This window comes from Spea bombifrons, chromosome 3 (assembly GCF_027358695.1).
Source record: "Spea bombifrons isolate aSpeBom1 chromosome 3, aSpeBom1.2.pri, whole genome shotgun sequence".
Classification (NCBI taxonomy): Eukaryota; Metazoa; Chordata; class Amphibia; order Anura; family Pelobatidae; genus Spea; species Spea bombifrons.
In genome coordinates, this window is record NC_071089.1 from 65,501,850 (window position 1) to 65,525,976 (window position 24,127).

General features: G+C 36.8%; 1 protein-coding gene across 1 annotated transcript in view; it reads left to right on the top strand.

Moving 5' to 3' along the window:
• Nucleotides 1-24,127, top strand: part of ASCC3 (activating signal cointegrator 1 complex subunit 3) — a 255,188-nt gene that overhangs the window by 108,592 nt on the left and 122,469 nt on the right. Inside the window, exons 12-13 of the mRNA XM_053461329.1 lie at nt 158-334; nt 7,176-7,247. Coding sequence (XP_053317304.1) covers nt 158-334; nt 7,176-7,247 — 249 coding nt within the window. The remainder of the gene's footprint in view (nt 1-157; nt 335-7,175; nt 7,248-24,127) is intronic.

A 24,127-nucleotide genomic window follows, 5' to 3' on the forward strand; every position in this document is an offset into this window, starting at 1 on the left:
GTCCTCAGAATAAATTAACCCCTTAAGGACAATGGGCGGTCCCTAAACCCATTGAAAACAATGCATTTTGAGCCCGTACATGTACGGGCTTTGTCATTAAGGGGTTAAATGAAATAGTATTTCTCTTTAATCATATTATTTGTTTTTGGTGTTTTAGGTGGAATCGACGCAGAGTATGATAAGAATTTTAGGTCTCTCTGCTACCCTTCCCAATTACCTTGATGTGGCATCCTTCCTTCATGTCAATCCCTACATTGGACTTTTCTACTTCGATGCAAGATTCCGTCCTGTTCCTCTTGGACAAACATTTATTGGAATTAAGTCGACCAATAAGGTGAGTATTAATGGTGCCTTTTTAAATCTCTAAATACATTAACCTCTGCCACTTCTGCTGAGAGGCTGTTAAATTCATATCAGTAAAGTAAAACATTAGAAGCAGGACACTCTTCTCCTTCTGTAGCAATATGTATTGAGGACAACAATTTTCTGTATTGTGGAATGTTACTGTTAATATTCACAGCCCCCTATTGTAGTAGGGCTACATGATCTGCCCGTCTTTATAAATTACATATAATGTAGGCTTGACATATGGGGACTTCCTTATCCGTACCTACAACATATCTTCTCAAGGTGCTCTTTTGTGCATATTGTTGATATTTGGGATATGATGCACCACCTTAGAAAAACGTACAGGTAAATACAGTGCTGTAAAAATGATTTTTCCCTTCCTTGATTTATTTCCACATGTCTTTCACTCTGAAATGTTTCCGATTATTTAATTTTAATATTAGACAAAGATACCCAGAGTAAACACAATTTTTTTAAATTATGATTTCATGTATAGAAAGAAAAAAAGCTATCCAACCCTACTTGGCCCTATGTGAGAAAGTAATTGCCCCCTTAGTTACTAAGCATTTAACTAAATGTAATTGGGTTAAATTTCACTAGAAACACACAGACAGAATTACTAGCAGCCCTGTTGAATCTAAGCATTGATTAAATAGAACCTGTCTTGCAAAGTGAAGTAGGCTTAAAGGTTCTAAACCCTAAAAGGGTTACAAAGCCATTTCTAAGGCTGTGGGACCCCAACGAAACATGGTAAGAGCCATTATCTACAAATGAAGAAAACTTGGAATGGTGGTGGACCTTCACAACAGTGACTGTTCTACCAAACTTCCTGCAATTGCACATTGACGACTCATCCAGAGGTCACAAAAGAACCCAGGTTTAAATGTAAGGAACCGCAGGCCTCACTTGCCTTAGTTAAGAAAATTGTGCTTGATTTCACGATAAGAAAGGGGCTGTGCAAAATTGGCATCAATGTGACATATGCTGACCAAAAGAAACACAAAAGGATTTGCCAAAAACATCTTGATGACCCCATGACTTTTGTGATAATCTGTGGACTGATGAGTCAAAAGTTGAACTTTTTGAAAGACGTAGGTCCTGATACATCTGACATAAGGCTAACACAGCATTCCACAATAAAAACATCCTACCAAAAGTCAAACCTGCTGATGGTAGTGTAATGGTCTTGGGGTGATCTGCTTCAGGACCTGGGTGACTTGCCATAACTGCTGAAACCATAAATTCCCTACCCGAAAATCCTGTAGGAGAAAGTCCGGCCATAAGTTCATGACCTAAAGCTCAATCGCAGTTTGTTTATGTAGCAGTACAATGATCCAAAACACACAAGCAAGTCCAACTCTGAATGACTCATACGAAACAAAAATAAGGTTTTAGAGTGACCTAGTCAAAGTACTGACTTGAATCTGATTAAGATGCTGCGGCATGACCTCAAAAAAGGCAATTCATGCCTGAAAACCTTCCTATGTGGCTGAATTAAAACAGTCATGCCAAGAAGAGAGGGTCACAATTACTCCACAACGTAATGATCATTTTAAAGCTGTATTTTGTGATTATTCATGTTGTCTTTGTCTTATATTAACATAATAAAACATTTAAATGTGGCAAATATGCAAAAATAGAAGAATTTGGGATGGGGCAAATACTTTTTCACAGTACTGTAGATAGTGTGCAGTCTGTGCCTGGTAAAGGCAATGGTTCCAACAATACAGCACAGGGCCCACTGCCCTCCCAGATGTGCTGTCCTATACTTTGGCCAGAATATGCCACTGATTGCCTCTTCCTTATATAACAGGAAAATCAGCCATTGTTATAATAGTACTTGTCTTTGGGGTTGTCTGATTACTCCTAGTAATAACTGTTATTTTCATTTAGTGGAAGCTATTAAGCCTTATAAGGAAAAATATGATGTCTGGACACAGATGCTGTTATGCATGAGTAAGACCACATGCCGCGTCACAAAAAATGTAAAATAAAATGCAGTATCGATAGATATACATTGTTCACTATTTCCCGTGTTTATAATTCTATAATAATCTGATCATCGTTGCTATGGTTTACATGACTTCAGGTATCTATATTGCCTTAAATAGCACAACAGACAGCTCCTTCGAAAAATGTTATGGATTACACTTTGTAATCACAATGCTTTTTTTTTAATTTAAAAAAAAATATTTTCTTGCATATTATATTCTAAAAAAAAAAAATGTTACAAAATATTTGAATATGTTATTTCAAGAGTCATTTAACTTAACTATTGTCAATAATTGGATAAATCAACCGGTGCAATATAACACCATGAAAAAGGTATCAAATAAAAATGAGTTGGTTTGATGGCGCAATTGCGTCTGATTACATTCCTGTCTCATTTTCTTTCATCAAGTTTCTTTGTGGCTGTCACACATGCATTGCAAGTCTCATTAGTCTCGATGTGATTGAGCATACGCTCTTCAGAAAGAATGTTTTTGCTTTACACCAAAATAGTTACATATTGTTGTTCCATTTATACCAGCGCCAAACCGCATCCCCCCCCTTTACACATAAACAAACCCTTTCCCTGCCGCAAAGCTCTCCGTCAGTGGTACGGCAGTCTGCTAGCACTAAACGTCATCCCCTTCATCTGCATTGCAGAAAAGATAGATACCTGCCAGCCACAGGGAGCGGTTTCAAGTTTATACACAAAAGGATACTTTGCCATATGGCACTTATCGCATTATGCATATTTTAACCTTCATTAATTATATCAAGTATCTCCCTATAAAAAGTGCCATTGCTTCTCCTTAATTATCTCTACGGTTTGGCTGCATATTTGAATATGTACCGTTGAAAGTCAACCTGTGTTTTTTTCCCATTTTTTTTCCCCAGTGATCATATAGTCTGCCGCCGAGTTGAGATTTGCCAAATTGTGTCGTGTCATACATTTCTCCGATGGACAGTGATAGGGACATCTTTTAAAGGGGCACTCCAGCACTCATATGTACTTTAATACATGTGAAAGATAAGAGGTCTGCATGAGGTTGGGGGGTTTCTGCAGATTCCCCTCTATGCTCTATTCCCCTCTTTTGCCCTCCCCAGCTCCTGGCATGAGATGTGCTTACCACCAGTGATTGGGTGGCAGACGCTGGGGCATGGGGGTCTAATGAGACCAATGAAAAATATACTGGGCTACCACTACCAGTTAAGCCTTTGTTTGCCACCCACTATTTTGTTCCTGTACGGGCTCTGGAATTAACTGATGTTACCACCGCTGAATTACAACTTAAATCACAGCGATTGCAAGTGTGACGGTCTCATCTTCTATTTTGGTCTAATGAGACCCCTGTGCACATGCATGGAAAGTACTAACATTCATTTAATTGGTAGCTCTTTCCTGACACCGATTCAGAATTAGGGTTATTTAGTTTGGAAAAAAAGACGGCTTAGGGGGGACTTAATAACTATGTATAAATATATAAGGGGGCAGTACAGAGAACGCTCCCAGGACTGTATCTATAACAAGGGGACATCCTCTACGGCTGGAGGAAAGAAGGTTTCTACACCAGCACAGACGGGGGTTCTTTACAGTAAGAGCGGTGAGACTATGGAACTCTCTGCCAGAGGAAGTGGTAATGGTAAACTCAATAAAAGAGTTCAAATGGAGCCTGGACGTGTTTCTTGAAAGCAATAATATTACAAGTTATGGATATTAGATTAATAGGGACAGAACGTTGATCCAGGGATTTATTCTGATTGCCATATTTGGAGTCGGGAAGGAATTTTCCCCCTGGTATGGGGCAATTGGCATCTGCTTCATAAGGGTTTTTTTTCCTTCCTCTGGATCAACACAGTAGGGACACAATATGTATATAGGTTGAACGTTGGTCTTTTTTCAACCTTATGAACTATGTTACTATGATTGACTGTTTGAAGCAGGCAATGTCAGACCATAGAGGGGGTGTGAAGCTGCAGCTAAGTACCCCCACCCAACTTTGGACAATGCATATGAATGCATTTACAATGTGCTTTTATACACGCAGTAAAATAGCCATTTCCCGTTTGATAACAAGCTGAGAAATCTTGTTCTGTCAGATTTTTTTTACATCTTGCTTCTTTTAATCACTTTTCCCACTATTTTCAACTGCACTACCACAACGTCCCTCCAGATGAAGCATCCACAAAAGATACCATGGTAGATTTTTACTTTTAACATTTCTTAAGATGTAATCATTAATGGTTCTTCAGAAGATCTCTGGAAATATTAGCCTTAGCTACCAGCGTTATTGGCAGTCAACAATAATTACATTGATATTAAATGGGATTAGATATTCTCCCACTGTTTTTGAGTATCCATTTGGACAGACCATCAGGTTCGCAGTCATTTTTCTCTCAGCCAAATTAGTAAGCAAAAATACAAATCAACAGATGCTTGCTTTGTCACGGAAAACAAGAAACCAAGCACATATTGTTTGTAACCAAATTTATATTTGAACTTCTTTGAACATTTTTTTCCTTTAATATATGAATAATCCAACTGACAATACAAGGGCGCAGCATGCTTGTGATTTTCAGAGCTTTCTGTATTGTCGCACAATGGAATACCCTATAGTCATTGTGCAGTCTAGGGGAATGCATCATTTACACTAGTCTTTATGACACCTGATAACATGTTTTTGAAAGTCGATATACAAACATGGAGACATATACAATATTACTTTATTAATTTGTTTTTTTATTTTTATTAGAATAAACCTTTTTCATTATAAACCCAATCTTCTTGGAATTTGGGTTTCTTAAAAACTCCCAAACTGAAGATGCCATGACAGATATTGGTTTTTTATTTTCTTTTTTTATAGGACCGTAGATGTATGGAGAACCAGCTTCTATAATATCTCAGAGCTATTTTCGGTTCTAGTTTGAATGGCTTCATGCACAAGGGAGCAAAGCAATACAATCTATTTCAGCATGCTGCAGACTGCAGTTGTAATGGTGATTTGTATTGCAGCCTCCCTTTTTGTTGGATTATTCTAACAAGAGCAAACAGATATATAGAAAGATAGAGGGAAGGGTAATATAGCTCTCGATGGAAAGCATAGAAGACCTGCTTTGGAAAATGTATGCAAGTTGGAGTTATAATAGAGGATGTAATTTTGCGATCACCGATCATGACTAATTGCATCTGAGATTGGTGGCAGAACCACTGCTAATGCGCGCCCGGAGACTCGGGCAGATATGCATCAGCCCACAGGAGGCACTGCCATGCATGCGATTGCTCAAGAAGCCAATTACATGCATTTTGCCAATGGCAAAGTCTGTAAACATAGCCCTTAGTCCTCTGATAAACACTGGTTGTGAAAAGGTATACAACACTCTTACGGTGAGTGGAAAATCATTTATAAAGTTGTGTTTTTAGCTGCTTGATCACCTTATAATAGAATGATCAGTGTCTTTATACATATGCTCGTTTGCTTTGGTATGGAAGGGTTCAAAATTTCCTGTTTCTGTTGCAGAAACCAAATATTTTTGGTTTTACCGGTTACTTTTACTGAAGAAGGTGCCTTTTAAGGATCACCGACAAAAGCTCTTGTATGCTGTGTATGCCACGTTTTCCTTTCCTCTGTATAGTCCAATATTTTACTGCTTTTTCCTGTAAATTTGTTAACTACCTAAAGCTACTAAATCTTCCATCAAAATGCTCGGCAGTGTGTGAATAAAGCGATATGATTTAATTGCGGTTCATTTAACCTTGGCATTATCACTGTTTGCAACAGGTGGTGTTGAATCTAGCACTGATGATCTTTAACTCCCTCGTAAAAATAATCCGAGAGGTATAGGTATAAGAGACCTTTAGCAGGTTCGTGGGAGTTTGTCATTGTGTATATATTGTGTTAAACAAATAAGATGTGTGGGTAATCATAGCTTGTGTTTTTACTATCATTGCATATAAGATACTTGATAAAGTGAACAATTGCTCCCAAGAGCAGTGCCATGTGATGCGGAATAAGGACTTTTTTTAACATAATGTACAAGCAGGAATCCAGCTCAGTCTGATGGACATGTTAGTGTCTATAATCTATAGATATATATATTCTATATATCTAGATCCCTGAAAAAAGGAACAAAAAATAGAATAACCAGTTTACTGAAAGATAGCATTTTATCCATCTATTCTGAAAACTACAGATGCTAATTCTCAATGTTCCAAGTTTAACAAAATATATAAAAATAATTGTTGTAATCTATTATTCATCTTTTTGTATGCAGCAATTAACTGTTTTATATTCTAATTCAAATCTGTCGCTTGCCATTAGTGTTTTTTGACTCGTATCAATGAACAGCGAAAAGAAACATAGACAATAGCAAACCCAATTGCAATAATCTAGCAGGAAAACATATTTTTGACATGTTCTTGGTAAACCAGTGCAGTTGCTATGGCTTACATAAAAGATATTTACTGTTCATCTACAATCATAGAAGATTTTATGTTGAACCAAAGTTGACATTTTAAATCATTATGTGAAATATGTTCTTTACTTGCCTTTTCCATGTAGTGCGTCATTATGATTTTTTTAAATTATAACACAGGCTTAAAAGGCTACATAAAAATCCACCGGAGTGAAGTGTCCTATGTTTTTATTTAACACTGTATATAGCCGATAATGGATTCTTATAAAGTGGCATTAATTATTTATACTTATTATTTTTTATCCTACGTTAATTATCATTCCCTATCAATACTTGGGCTGCAGTGAGATCTACAGATCACGATAAACTTTTTCTAGCAATAGCTAACAATCTGTCTTACCATGTATTTTTTTGGCTTTGTTATTTAGACCCAGCAACTCCATGATACAGAAGAAGTCTGCTATGAAAATGTTCTGAAAGAAATTAAAGCCGGGAGACAGGTAGGATTGTTTAATTGATATTTAAGTAGCGTTGCTAATACACTAGAAATGGCTCAAGTTTATTGTTTTAACCATTCTTCTGATGTAGTACTGACAGTTATACATACAATGCTTTATTATGCTTTGGGTCAATAAGTCATCCTAATATGCCCTGATTGACTTACTTCAGCTAGTGTTTTCTATTCACTGATATGTCCACTCTTAGAGGTATATATAATGGGGCCACAGTCGGTTAAATGCCAGTTTCATTGTAAGCATTATTGGCATTTGAGGTAAAAATTCATTGTTAAAAGGACATACTAAATAAAGTTTTTGATAATGTGGACACTTACCTGAAGGAAATGTTTCCAAGGCGAATGTAATTGGAAAAAAGTTTTTTTCTCCTCCTGGACAAAATTGCAATCCTTTTTCGTTTTTTCAGTTGGAACAATGGGATTTAAGAATATCTGTCATAGGTTTAGTGTACTTAGCTCTTTTTTTTCAGCCTCAATATGTAGCTATGATTGAAAAAAAATGATTAGGAAAATAAATTTGAGGTAAGTGCTGTAGACTGATGGTATCTTTATTAGCTAATATTACAAAATAATATTTTACACGTTCCTGCATAGTGAATACTAATGTATTGAAAGCCAACTGAAACAGATGGCCATGCTTAATATGGCACAAGACCAAATATTATATTTTTTAAATATGCATGTGCCAGGCGACCTCTGAAAATATTGTAATGTGTTTTATTTGTTATCAAGCTTTAAGCGGTGTATGGGTTTTCAGTTGAGTGTCAATTATGCAACGGTGATGTAAACACGTGTTTAAATGGTGTAAATAATTGTTAAAGTTGGCATTTTCTGCATTAAAAATATTCATAATTAGTCACATCTGCAGCCTTGTTTAAGGTTCAGTGTGATTAAGATTTCTTTGAAGTTACAACTTTTAAATTAATGCATGAGGAAAATGAAAGACAAGGGGTAAGGAGTTTGAGCCAGACTGGCCCAGGATCATGCTCCTCCAGAGATTTAGAGGTCCCAGAAATGATACCGGTTTCCTTTAAACACTCCTATGTGTGAGCACGTAATTGGGGATGCCCAGGAAACCATTTCTTCTCTAAAATACGAGATACAGTGATTCTGTTATAGATTGCTGTAAAAACCATGAATGTTCCCAGATATGCTAGTCTTGGCTATGGGAATTGGCAAATTGGCCCAAGATCTTCTGACATTTAGCCTTGCTGGTTTGAGAATGGATTCAGTAAAGTTAGTTTCATAGGGAAGTCCTATTGTAATGCTCAAAGCACTCAGCTGTTGCTGAATATATACTTCATATTCACCACCTTAATTTCTCTTTTTGTCATGTTAATTGTAGCCGCGTGCCTACTGTTCTGTACAATTAACAACGTATCCATACACGCACGCTACCATATCTCAAGAGCGATAATGCAAAGTTCTTATCTGCAATCCTACAGAAATCTCTCATGATTTATGTTATCCCTGGAATACTTAGTAAAGCATTATTTTATAGCTGAGACAGCCGCTGCAAGTTAATTTAGTGTTACGTTCTGTATGGGAACAGTAAAATTAACTGAATGTGACTGCTGGTTTACATTGAATTTTAAACTGTAAAATGTAGATCAGGGAGGTCAGCTGCAGTAGTACATCTTGTATCATGTAAAAGGGGACTATCCTTGTGCTTAGATTAGATAGCATTTGTCAAGGGCATCACCTTATATATATATATATATATATATATATATTCATTTGTGTGTAAAATGGTATAATGGGTATTTTTCCTTTATCAGTCTACATGAAGAACCATAGAAGAATCTTTAGCATATTGCGACACTAATTTTTTTTGTATACATTTTTACATGAAATAGGAAAAAATACAGTATTTGCTAGAGGTCAGATATCATGCAAGACTCTTTTGTACAAGTGGCAGGAACATATTATTTTAGGGATCACAAACATTCTACCTTTGAGGATGCAGCAGTAGATCTAGCAAACAGAACAGCAGCTGTAGGCACATGTGTGATATATTTATATATGCCTGTGTGTGTGTGTATGTATATGCACATGTAGTATGGGATGGAAATAAAATACATTATTGCATGAGAACACCAGAGAGTTATTCCTTATTATAATAAGTGGTCCCTGTAGTAAAAGTTGAATGGTGCCTTATAAAAAGTTATAGCTTTGGGGTTTTACCCTCTCAATTCTTCTCTTAAGCAAGGATTTTACAATAGAATGTATAAACGTCAAGCTTAAGCAAGTTACAGAAATTATTAAAGGCTGCTTCGAAGAAATATGAAAGGTTATTTTCAAATCTGCCCCAGGGAGGTGTCAAGGAGTGAGTTCTTTCATTTCAAATGTTTCGATATACATTTTAATTTGTGGTGCTGGGGCATTCATGCCTTGGAGACAGGAGTGGCTGTCACAAAAAGAGAGTATTTTCTTTCAGAGTCCAGGCGGGATATCTTCATTTTGCTTGTTTAAATGCCAACTGTCTTGATGTTAAACTAGTTTAAATGATTATATATGGGTACCGTTGTATCTTCCTGTGTTTAATACACATTCCGCATTTCCAAAAAGAAAGTACAGTGGGTGGTAGTTGTATTTCACTCCGGCATGTGTTATGACAGATGGAGAAAATCTTTTCATGTTGGTTTTTCAACAGTTGTACTCTGCAAGACTCCGAGCTCTTCCTGGCTACTGGGAAATTAAAAGTTGGCGATTCAGCCTTTAATTTTTATCCATCTGCTCCAGCTAATGAGACATCTCATTTGTAGGCTTCACTTTGAATTACCAAATGCATGCGCAGCTTTATCATTCTCGCTCCCCGTGAGCCACCACCTCCTGTGTAAGGTACAAAGATGGATAATAACAATCGTAATGGATGACTTATAAAAACCAAGGTTTCTTGCATGATTGTGACAAACGTGGATTTTTAGCATGGTCACAAGCCCGTCGGTTGTTGCCCCAACAAAAATCAAGCCCCACAAAATAACCCCACTCACCCCGGTGTTTTTTCTGGACATCTTTAACTTTTTGTTTTAGCTTGCGGCATTATATTTATTAGTCTGATTCTTCTGTGATGTATTAAATGTGACACTTGTGCAATCATATTCAAGTAACCAAATTCGTACAAGGCTAATTTATTGTTAGATTAGTTTATAAAAAAAGGCAAATCAGATTTTTCTCAGTCCGATTAAATTTAAGTATAAACAGGACCAAATGTATACTCCCCCTTCCCATTTTGTGGAAAGTTTTGAGAATCATTTATCTTGCTTAGTGCCTAAAATATTCTTGATAGGACAATCATTTGACAATCAGCTCTTTTCCCAATAATTTAGGACTATAATGAATAATGCTTTCAAAAGCCCTTTTGACATGACCTGAAAGGAAATATGGTAGACTGTGGTATGAACACATGCTTTTAAACTGGCATTTTGTATTTTGTTCTTTGGTTTTTTTTTTGGTTGATAAGGTATTTTCCCCCTTAACAGTCTGTTTTATATCTTCAGTGAGCTGAAACAGCTGGTAAGAAGTATAGCAACTCCTTCTTCTCCATAAACCGGGATCATTGTAACCCAAATGTTACAACACATGTCCTGCCAACTATTTGTGTCAAGAGAACTACGTTTTATTATTATGCCTCTTAAGATCCTTTTGATGCTTCTGCCCTGCTGTTTGTTTTTATCACCCAGTCTTTTATGTTACTTTTGTGTCTCTTCCACAGTAGGGGCATTTTTATAATATGATTATATGGATACTAATCTTCTTATATCACAGCTACAACTCATCTTCAGTGTGTCACTTCTAGAAATGAAGTCTCAGCTCAGACTTTACACAGCAACAAACTATTTTCCAAGCTCAAATTACTGCTAGCCATGCCTAGGAATCGTATATAAAACAAAATGATGCTACTGCAGCTGACCGTGAAACACCTGCTTTGGGAAACCTAGACATTTTGTAGCACTTTGTATGTTTTACTTTCAAGAAGTTTTGTCCATGTGTTATTTCATTCCCGCAACAGTTATTGATATATCATACACCTAACTTCCAAGTAGAAATATTGTATTTTTTGTTGAAAGAATAATGTGGTGTTAGTATTCTAACTATAAAATATAACATAGTAACACCACATTATAACAATATAATGTCATTACGATCAAATAGTCACTCTAATTACCTCTAGAAACATATATTATTTATGAGCAAAAAAAGAGTGCTAAAATCGCTTAATTATACATATTAATTTAAGGTGTCCTGCAACCTCAACACATGGACCACAAACATGCATAAACAATCACAAATAATAATTATAATAGTATGTTGTACAAACGTAATAAATTCACCCAATGTGAAAGAAAAATATAAACTGAAGATTCACTTAACCCAGGAACATGTATACATAAAAGACAAAAAAAAAATACACACGAATAGTACAATATTGCAAAGTAATTTAAACACAGCTGGTGCCCAGGCCACAGTATAAAACTCACATATGGGTGAGTAGTGAAGCCGCTCATCAGTGTAGGCACTGGGAGACCTACGTGGGACCAACAGTGAAAAACGTCTTGATCCTTCGTTATAATCCCCAGGTCAGAATATGGAAGTGTAGCAGATCGAGGAGCAGGAAGTTAAACAAAATCACAATTTATTACATGAAAAAATATCCATTGCTTGCATATAGTAAAAAAAAAATATGCTAAGAACCAAACAGGTGCTGCTAATCAAATGTCATTGATTTATTGATCATCAGCAAGTGTGACCACCTCTAGAACATCCGAAGTTTTAGCAGTTCACTGGTCTGGAGCATTATTAGAAAGTGGAAAAGATTCAAGGCAGTTGCATCTGAACAAAAACCACAATACTTCTAGAATAATGTACTCTGGGCAGACAAGACCAAAGTGGAGATGTTTGGCACAGTGCCACATTTGGAGAAAAACCAAACACAGCATATCAACTCAAAAACTTAATGCCAACTGTCAAACACAGTGGTGGAGGGGTGACGATTTAGGCTTGTTTTGCATCCACAGGACCTAGGAATCTTGCATTTAAAGAATCGACCAGATTAAGTCTAATATGTGAAGACAAGAAGAATAAACAAAATTGTTAATGAAAATGGAGGGAAAACTGTATAGGTGACTATATGTGAGAATGACTTGTTAAGTTATTAATATTTTCCTATATACTGTTAATAGAACTTAGATATCATCTTTGTGCTAACAGTATTGAGCACACAATACCCTCATTTAGTGGCATATTGTTTATTCTTATCAAACATTTCAGATAAGTCACTTCATTATGCAGTGTATTACCATAGAAGAATGCATATTCACAACTACTGCAAGTATTTTAATATACATTCTTTGTTTAATCTTCAAATAATTATCTTTTTGTAAATACATTGCAATAAATCACCCCCCCCCAAAAAATGAAGCAAATGTTTTCTTCCTTCAAAAATATGAATCTCTCCCACATACGCAACCACACCAAGAAGGGATGTGGTCAACGTGTTTAAGAGCACTGGTCCTATAAGTATGCCCGAAGACACCCCTACTCCTTGCCCATTTCCTCCTTAAATGAGGATGTGTCCCTCAACATCATTGAGAATATCCAATGACATCAGCAGTAACACCCACCAATGTCATAGGACTGCCCATGACTTCAGTGGACCACCTACTGATGGGTAGGTCCTGGCAGAGTCCCACAAGAGTAGGCTCTGGGTAGCCAGAGCCCAAAACTTCCCAGGTATGCCTGTAAGAAGCTATAAGTAGCTAAATAATGTCCTCTTAAGTTAATTGTTGTAAAGATTGTTAGAGTAGGTCCCGCCTAACACACAGGGATATTTGTTTAGTCTTGTTGGAACAATACTTATTTTTATTTAACATAAAAAAAAAAAACAACAATAAAGGGGGTCAATGCTTAGTGAAAAGGGAGAAAAAAATCATGTATGCTGATCATTTTTTTTTTGTAAATATTTTTGTGAGTTCACTTGTTCAGCCATAAATTAATAATTGAGGTCAAGGGTGTTCCATAGTGATGGACACACCACATGACCAATAACCAGAGAAGTGTCTTCGTTGGAATAATGCATGCATATTGATTGTCAAGGTAATTCTAGGTAAAACCCATCCAATGTTCTCCTGAGCATAACAGGATAGATCAAGTGAAATAGCTGATGCATGACTGATCATCAGTAATGTTTTCTTGCCTCTCAACCAGGCATTTGAATCACTGGATTGAGTAATAATCTATTTTAGACAGATAATTGTAATATAGTCACAGTTTTGGAAGGTGCATCATGGACTCCCACAATAATACATATTACTTTTTTGTTTTTTTGTTGACTCTTGACTGAGTATGACATTTTGATTGAAGGGTGTTGTCTTATAAACTGCTTCGTTTTAAAACTTGATGAATAAACCTATTTTTAACTTTAATACTAATGTACCAGAAGCAAGTGAAGTCCATCTCCCCTTCCATTTGTATAATGTTATATTTCCTATGCGATTTGTTTTGTGTGTCTGCTCTGTTAAAGAAAACTGCTACCTTAGTACCTTAAGCAGATCCAATCACATTGTATTGAAAACAGACTAAGGAGTCTATACAACAGGGGAAAGAAATTTCAGCTGAAGCCCCAGCAGATAATAAGGAAAACAAGAAAGGTGCCCAGATAGGGGGGCATAAAACATTATAAACTAAAAATACATTATGTTCACATCATCATAGTGCTACATCTCATGATGTTAGTGCTGGGACTGTATTCCATTGCACATGTTTAAAGACATGACCTGGACTCATCTGGACATGTATGATTTACAGTGAGCTACCAAATACTTTATTGCAGCATATTTGAATCTTTTGGGGTGAATGTTCATAGACTTGAAACAGATGTACAACTGATACTGTAATATCTCTAAGCCAAATAACCTTTTAGCTTTCTTTTAACTATTGGCTAATGCCCCTTTAGGCAACTAGCCCAGACATAAATCAGGGATCAATATATATATATAATAATAATGAGCTCTCACATTTACAATTACCCTGCACACATACTATAAAATGGGGCATTATTTCCATGGTTTGGGATCTCTCATGTTGTTTGCACCAGTTTTGCAGTTTTGGGGTGAATCTAAAGATTATCAAGTTACACAGTCTGGAGTCACTTCACATTGCACTGTTAATGATATCTGAGTATACAAATTAGTGGTTTACCACTGTTGGAATCCCTGCTTGGAAAGAGATGAGTTATAATATCATCAGTCAGGATATATTTACTCTCTAATAACAATCACATTTTCTGCAACAGTAAAATTACCGGTAATACCAATAAAATAACTTCTGCCATCCCCTTAATTTTATGTGGAAGGGTTTTCCATCGCCTTTACCCCACCATAACCATTGTTGAGTGGCGATCTGGCTATTGCACCTGTCTGGTGGGTATAGATTTGCGGTTAATAATGCTTCTCCTAACACAGTATGATTACTACGCTACTAAACAATCTTTGTGATAAATAATCATGGGGTTGGTAGTTTTAGTCCTCAGGTAAAAATTCAGCTATTGTTAGAATAGACAAGAACGTATCTCCCAAGTGTGTGCAGAGCAGCCCAGTTTTTTGGGATGCCCTACTGCCACACTTTTTGTCGACAGTGGGGAGACCTCATGACTCTGCAACTAAGCACCTTGAAGTAGATTTTCTAGTAAGGCGAGCATCTGGCCTTATCTCCTCTCTCATCCCAGTCTCGCCTTTAGCCATACTGCCCAACAGATTTGTTTGCAGTCTTCTTTAGGTATCTTGGAACATCTCCTTCAAAGTCTGCATATATTTTCTTGTTTGTGTGACCATGACCAACTTACACAAGTTATTATGGCAGCATTTGTTGGCAAGGTGTCTTGCTGTTCATTTTCTTTTAAAGAATCATCATATAACAATCACGTTTACAGACAAAAATTAAGGGTTTTTCACTTTATCCCGCGTATTCAGTGACATCACTAAAGGATAGGACTTGGGAAAAGCATGGGCCTGCAAGCTCCAACCAGTCTAAATGGTAAAAATCGCCAGCATTTTTTCTCATTGTTGAAACAAAATCTTTACTTTTACAACATCAATCCAGGTGGCTTTTGTTGTCTTTTTTTCTTTTTCATAGGCTGTAATTTAACATTTTTCCTTCCTAAGAAGACCTTCACGTAGTAATGTGAACAAGAACAGGCTTGGCTTTGAACTGTACAGTACAGATCTAATTACACAGCTTGCAGCCATAGAACTGCTCTTTATTCAGAATTAATTTTCTGGATGTATTTGCATAATTTAATACATCGTGGATAACAACTGAAATTCCATTTTTATTTTTTAAACAGAGTAAAAGCTAAAATAAATCCTATACAAATGTGCTTATACAAATATGTCAGTAAACAAAACAAATTCAAAATACTCCTTCTACTTTTGTGTTTTTACTATTTAAAATTTTGCATTTGTTAGTATTTCGAGTTTATGTCAAGTCGGAATTGTAATATGATATTGATTTAATGTTGCACATATTTAAATGCTTTTTATGTATGCTTTTTAATCATGTTGTAATATATTAACCTTTATACATATCCTCAGGTCACCAAGGTAGTCTTCTAAAATGTTTGCCAATATGGCTACCAGAACATGGCTGTGGCCACCACGGAAAAAAGGACTTGCAAATGTAATGCAAAAAATATACACACTTGTGTAGACAGATGTTAAAAAAATAACGCCTACCCATTCAGCTTCTAGCCTTGTTTCTACTATTCTTACATTGAGCTAAATGAGCAGCACGGAAGTAGAACAGTCTTAAAACGATCTCTTCCTAGTATGTAGTTCGTTGCATCCTTTTCTCGAATTGTACACAATGAAATTAATAGAAAGTGGTATGGGATGTGCTTGGTTGCAATTCCTCTGTTTTTAAAAGCCAAGAAAATAGGTAGGAACTAGAAAATTTAGCTGAACCATGTGAGTTTGTATCATGGTTGATAACCCTTTAACTTCACTGGCAATGAAGAGGTCCTAAAGCCTTAGGCAGATCAATGTAGATGATGTGCTGATTGATAGTAGCAGACAATAACTACTGCATGTTGGCTACCTTAGTTTTAGGGCTATTCCTGCACCTCTCTGCCATACGCTCAATCACAGTGTAACTTTGTCCTACTTTTTCGTTAACAGGAATAGTCAACAAGGGCATATGTAAGTCAGGACTGTCCAGTGGGCTAATGATGTTGTGCGCTTAACTTTACTGTCACTTAATCCAGTCCTTCAGCTGTCCATTGCAGGAAAGTTACCACACATCTCTAGGTGTTGCCCCAGGTACAGTGCCCTCCACTAATATTGGTTAAGCGCAGTGGCAACACTGGGAGTCACCGGCTTAAGGAGGATGTAAGTAGAAAGCCCGGATTCCAGAGGAGTTTGAAAAGTTTTGTTATAGAGGACTCAAGTTACACATGTTTCTTGCGTTAAATTCTATTGCCCTCCTTTCTTTTCTTCCCTCGCTCTCTACCACTTTACCTGCCCCTTCTTTTTCTTAAGGATAATGGGACTCGAGAGTATCACCTCAGTTGGACTGGATTGACAGTATTATGATAAAAGGGGGGATTACAAGGCTGCAAGTGAAGATTCTCAACACCAACCTAAACCGTATCCCACAACTTTTATCAATAATGATAGTAACATTATATCCCACAATGTCAGAGGCCTCAATATACCACAAAAATACATATTTTACTACTACAAGAGACCCACTTAAGGACACATAATATGCCTACTTTTTGGGATAACGTTAGTTTAAAACTTATATGGCTCTCACCAAAGCCAAAAGAACAGGGTTAGCATCTTCATTGAAAACTCATTGGAATTCCCATGCCCAATCAGTTAAATCAAACAGACTGGGTCCCTTCCTTGGGCAGACGACCAGTGGCTTTCCTGAACATCTACACTCTTGTATCTCTAAACAATTCTGCACTTGTCTCACATATCTTCTGATTCCTCTCCGTAACCACCTGTTGATAGTAGGAGGCAGAGTACCCATCCCTCACAACTCTAAATGTTTAAAATACTTTGTGAAGACCTTAGCATTAACAGATGTCTGAAAACTCATGAATCAAAAAAACCTTAGATTATCCTTTTTTTTACGCTCTCAAACCTCCTAGTCCAGAATTTATTTTTTGTTCTGCATTCCAGCTCTGGCCAGATCTTCAATCTCATCTATAATGCACTACATATCTTGGTTGGACCATGGGTCAGTAGAGTGCAGACTCCCAATTGCTACTCCAGGAGCATCAAGATCAAACTGGAGATCGGATGAGTTTTTTTTTCTGGCAGACATGACAGTGGTGAATGTTGAGAGACACTTACATAAATAGAATACAAGACACCGAGATACACTTAATTTTGCAGGCACACAAAGCCTTTAACCGAGGATCATTTATCAAGATAGTGGCAAGACGTAGAAAGAGGAGACAGGAAGCTATACAAAAGCAGACGGATATGCTATCTGCCCTAGAAGCCCAACGTAAAGTTACCCTGTTAAAGGATGTGCTAGAGGGAAACTTAACCTTTTGTTGAGCCAAGATGTAATACACAAAACATAGTTAAAATAATTGATAGCACAAGTATCTCTTGGATTACGACACAGGAGAAAGCATCCGCTGAGTTTTTTCAAACTTTATGATGGGAGTAGTCAGAAAAATTTGTAACAGGGAGACAGGGATGCCCCCTTCCCCCTTACTTTTCGCACTTTATTTAAAACCGCTGGCAGCAGCAATAAGGTCACTCTGGGATATTACTGAAGTTAGGGTAGATGCCCAACAGTACAAATGAAGCCTCTTTGCAGATAACATTCTGCTTACCCTGATTATTTCTCTACTAAATCTTTACCAACTCCAAGATTTGGGGATATAAAATAAACACAGCTAAATGTTAGACGTTATACATAAATCTAGCAAAATACCGTATTTGCTCGATTATAAGACAAGGTTTTTTCCAGAGCAAATGCTCTGAAAAATACCCCTCGTCTTATAATCGAGGTCGTCTTCTAATCAGACCTCATTCTGCTTCGGCCGTGCTGCTTACCAGGCTTTGATCGCGAGCAGCGTGTCTGCAATTAGCAGCAGGAGAACAGGAAGCTAGCACAGTCCTCACATAACTCTACCTCCCCCCTCCTTCCTCTGGGGGCGGGGCCAGAGAAGTTGCTTGCACAGCCGGGCCCCTGCAGAACTCTGCGAGTGGGAGATCTGCAGTTCGGGTAAGGGGGTGGTGGGTTTGAGCTTGTGTGTGTATGTGTGATTCATTTTGATGAATGGGTATTTAAATGTTTGTGAATGAGTGTGTGTGTGTGATAGCATGGATGTGTAAGGGGGTGGGGGTGGTAGCATGGCATAGGGAGGCTGTAATCACACTTCTAACATCCCCAGGTTCCAGCATGTACTGGCTGCCTTTGCTTGATAGGAGTGTGATTGCTGTTAGCAGTATATATATATATATATATATATATATATATATATATATATCCAGAAATGCCTTTTAACCCCCTATATGCCACTCAGCCCCATGATATGCCTTTTAACCCCCTATATGCCAGAGTGGCATATAGGGGTATAAGGCATATCATGGGGCATATAGGGGGTTAAAAGGCATATCATGGGGCACAGTGGCATATAGGAGGGTATAAGACATTTCTGGAGGCAGAGTGGCATATAGAGGGTTAAAAGGCACCTCATGGGACAGAGTGGCATTTCTGGGGGCTGAGTGGCAAGCCTGGGGGCAGATGTGCATAACTGGGGGGGCAGGTTGGCAAATAAAAGGAAATCAAAAATATATTTTTCTCAATCATAGCTTTTATTAAATATGAAAATTAGTTTACATGAATTAATATTTACTAGTAAAACTTTTTTCCTATAGGGTAGTCTTATATTCAGGCTTTTTGTTGTTTTCCTAAATTAATATTTTGATTTTGGGGGGGTCGTCTTATAATCGAGCAAATACGGTAGATATGATTCACCATAGATTGCATTTCAGTAAAGGGCAAACACAATATAATATCTAGGAACTAATATCACCAACTAGTTCTGAAAAAAAGAGTTACAAGCGTAATACCCAATATCATAGCTTGGGTACATGTATGCACTGAAAACGAACACCTTGTCTTGTCTGCTGTACCTCTTCCGCACAGTCCCTATCTCAGTACACAAAAAAAGATATAGATGACATGCAGACACAAATGTTCAAATTTATATAGGGGAAACAAAAAATCAATAGAGAGACATTAACTCTCCCTAAAGACAAAGGAGGCCTTGCTATGCCTAGACTGCTTGGCAGCCAGATTTTCATAACTTGAAGCTTGGTCTCTCCCAATAAATGTGATGCCGTTGGTAGGCATAGAGAACAAGTGTTTTTCCCACCACCAAATCCAATTGGCACCTTGGACAGACCACAGAGTGATCCCCAGAATCTTCATCTTTACAAAAAGATCACCTTCCCCTTATACAGAAACCTGGTAGCACCTCTGTCTCAAACCTTCTTTTCTGCGTGTTTTTCGGCCTCCCTATCCTATCTTCATGTACGCAATTTACATCCCTATCCCTTCCCGTGAATGAAACATATTAAGAAATTAATGAATGACGCTATTTATTAATACATGAAATACAAATGAAATCACAATAGAAGGTGTTATTCTTTCAAGTCCTTCAGACTTCAGACAGTTTCCAGGTCTTCAATTTAAACTAAAAACAACAACAAAAAAAAGACAGCGTTATGTATAGTTATAACAAATTATAGTAGGATTAACCACTGCAATGCATTTAGTGCCTAAGCCACTGAAAATCTAAGGAGTTCTACATATTTTTGCATCGTATTTGTTTTATGTAATGTGAGTAAATGGGTTACCTCCGCTTCCTTCCGTGTTCTCACTTTTTGGTGTCCTGTAACATGACAAAATACATGACAAAATAAAATGTTTAGAAGAAGAAATTAATTAAAAGACAAATGAGTAATAAAAGCAATACTTACAATTTTCTTCTAAAAGATTTTGGCCACAGTTTCACACGGACAATTAAGCATGTGGCAGCGAAGAAGCAGACAACTATAACAAAACAGATGCTTCCGGTGTTTAAACCGTTTTCTACTTCTGCATCTTTAAAATATTCCTCCAGGGTCTCTAAGAAAACAAATAAAGGAATAGTTTAATGTCAGTTATTAGAAAATACACAAAAAAAAGTTGAAACCGTTATAAATATGGCTTTCCATAAATGTTTCCTGGATGCAGTGCATTTGTGTATGTATATAGTTACTGATAATTTCCTGTTTCAAATATATATATACACACATACTTGCAGAGTAAGAGTAGAAGGGTATCTGTTGACAGCAATGGGCGAACGAGTTCTTAAACTTTACAGAGCATGTCATTTCAGTAATGATCCTTTCACTTACCTTGTCGTGATTGTTTTTTGGCCATTGGAGAAGGTGGTGGTTGGTAGAAAGCTGTGGAAAGTAAAAAAAAAAAGATTTAAAGAAAAGCTTTGTTCTATTTTTTTTTTTTTTTCTATTAGATATTGTAGGTTATGGTATAGTTGTGTGAACGTTGAAATAATGTGTCTGTGTTACATCTTACTCACCCACTTTCATATTCTTTAACTGGAATATAGAAAACAACATTACCTTTCCGGAATCTCCGAAACGGTGCTCTGAAACGGTGGATGAGAGTTCGTCGCTTATGACCTACAGAAACCATACAAAAGTTTACTTATAGTAGAACTATTTTAAATATATATATATATATATATATAGGTATTTTGCCGAGGAATATATTGAGTTGTGAAAGATAAGATTTTCCAAACAAAAAATAAATCAGGTCACCTCAATCTAGCCTATCGTTCATTACGTAGCAAAAAGATGTATGTGTGTGTGATATCACGGATATGCTGTACACACTGGTGTAAAGGACGGTGCATATGTGAACCACAGGAATTGAAAGTAGATCACTTTGTGTGCAGTAAATGCAGCTAAGCTAACGTATCCATAGCGTAAGAAATTCCTTCTACTAGCACAAAGTCCTTGTGAGTGTCAGTACAGACGTTTGCCAGAACTGAGATGGTAACTGACAGAAATACTTGGCTGGCTGTATTCTAGCCAAACTGAGCCAAACCAGGTTATAGTATAGGCATGACGTTAACTTTATTAACAGATTAAATGCATGATCAAGAGAAACCTACCTTTCCAACCGGTGAGCCTTTCTTTGATCTCCTTAACTGTCTTCTCATCTCGCACATTCAGGTTTTCAGACATGTCTAAAAATAAAAACAGAGGGTTGCATAGGAATTTAGGGATATAAACGTTTCCCTGGGTTTCATGGATTTCATATGTTACAATGGAGCCCAATCATAATATTAACACGCAATTAATTGTATTGTATTGCAGAATCCCAGTAGTTGCATGCAATGCTGATGATATCCTGCCTTTAAAATCCCACAGTTACGTACAATATTCCTACAAAATATGTGCAGTTGAAATGAACCCAATAATGTATAGGAGTAAAGGGAATGGTCAGTGAATTCAAAGCACCCATGATAGGCTCAGTAGTGTAATGTCCTGTAATGTTGTTTCTTGGTGGTGTATTTGCTCTATTCCTGCACTTTAAGGTTGTATATCTGGTTGCTTACCCACACTTTTTGTCTGAGAATTCTCCTTTACAGGCGATAACTCATCTTGAATGTGCAATTCAACATAAGACACTGGTTTACTTTACAAATAATATTTGTCATCTTAATGGATTCTGAATCAAATCAATCAAGGTTCTATACGTTATTGTAAAGGGTTTGTTTAATATCTGTTCCTGGGACTTCTTTGTAAAACAATTGTTGAATTTATTATTTCTTACTCCTATACTTATTTGAAAACATTCAGTCACTGGCTTTGAGGGCCAAATGAAAGCTAGTGAAGGCTAGTGACCATATGAAGCCATTTATTATTAGTTTGTTTTTTTTTCCATTTAATCCAAACAATCTCCCTGGTCTATGGCTTTATAATGTACAATGATATAAATAGGGCACATACCTGTGTCTTTACCCGTGATGGTCATGAAAAGACCAAAAAAAAGTAACATGAAGCAGCAGATATATTTCTCCATCTTCACATTCAGCACACAAATGCACTAGAGAGCTAATTCACTGCAGCTTTGGTACCCAGGCTGTGGCTGTGACTGTGGTGTCACTGACCATTATGATGCTGTAATGCAGGGAAAACAGTCCTGGCTTCAAGAAACCTCTACCCCAGCCTAATAAATTGAGTGGCATGATATTGTTCACATAAATAAAGTTGGATATGTATTATCTGTTTTCTCTCCCATTTGTTTTTCCCATTTCCCTATTTTTCTTCTTTTCCTGGTTGTTCCCTGTCTCTCTCTCCTTTTTTTTTTCTCTGCCTCTCACATCTCCTCAAAATATGAGATCTATGAAGTATTTCAGTTGTTGTGGGTTGCATTCCAGCATTTAAATTAATTTAACAAAATAACTGAAGAGTACAAAGAGGTGTACATTTCATGTGGTAGGTTAAGAACATCCATTCCTTTTACAGTAATTAGGATGGTCTGTTGCTTTAAACCTCCTAGTGTCTAACCAATGATTTCTTATTGCTGTGTAATATTAGCCTTTATATAACTGTTTCACGATGTACCCCTCCCCCCTTTTAATGGGATTCAAGTAGAGCAGTTTCTGTAGATCTAAGATGCATAATGATGCATAATTCCACTCACTGAGCTTACAGAATAAGAATCCAAAACAGTCCAAAAAGAACTTGATGCACAAAGCTAAAACTCTTATTTTTTACACCTCATTAAACCAAACTACACAGCAAATGAAACCATTGTTTACATCATTAAAACAAACCTTACTTTGAAAGTGTTTTTCCCCAATAGCTATTTGAGCTGCACACGGCTTAAATTTTACGATAACTGAAAAAGTTATTTTCAGGGCACTTCTTGGCCTATCTTGCAAACCATCACTATACAGTGTGCTAGTAAAATTAGTACTATTGACTGCACAATTTGCCAAATTCTGGTAAAGAGACTGTCTGAAAGAAATCTTAGATTAGATGTTTGAATTTACATGCAGTATAGCTTCCAACAGTATTCTGGTGGTCGGTAGTCCTGACAAATCTCCTGTGTATCAGGACCGGCAGCTTAGTCTGTATCGAGCAATTTGTGTTGGACAGGACTTGTGACCAAATGAGTTTTTGCCACAATATTAGCCGGGTGTTTGGTCATGCTTGACTCCCAGAAGAAAAATTTCCATCCCTGGCCTAATGTATGTATTGTTACATTTATGATACATTTCATCCAAGAAGACCATGGCAACCACCAAGGCATTTGATTCTGAACTCTTATGACCCTAATGAAATTTGTATTTGATATGTAGTCTTCTCCAGAATCTACAAAGTGAAGGAAGATCGCCTTGATCCCCCTGACTGGCCCATGTGGGAGATAGAGTGGGACCTGATGTCTGCCTATTTGAATCAGGGCTATCACCAGTTGGCCTACCCCAAGGCAATACTCTGGTTGACTGCTTTCCCAATATATATATATAGATATAGATATAGATAGATAGATAGATAGATAGATAGATAGATAGATAGATATATATATATATATAGATATAGATATAGATAGATCTATCTATCTATCTATATATATATATATATATATATATCTATATATAGATATAGATAGATCTATCTATCTATATATATATAGATATAGATAGATCTATCTATCTATATATATATATATAGATAGATAGATAGATAGATAGATCTATCTATATCTATATATATATATAGATATATAGATAGATAGATCTATCTATATATATAT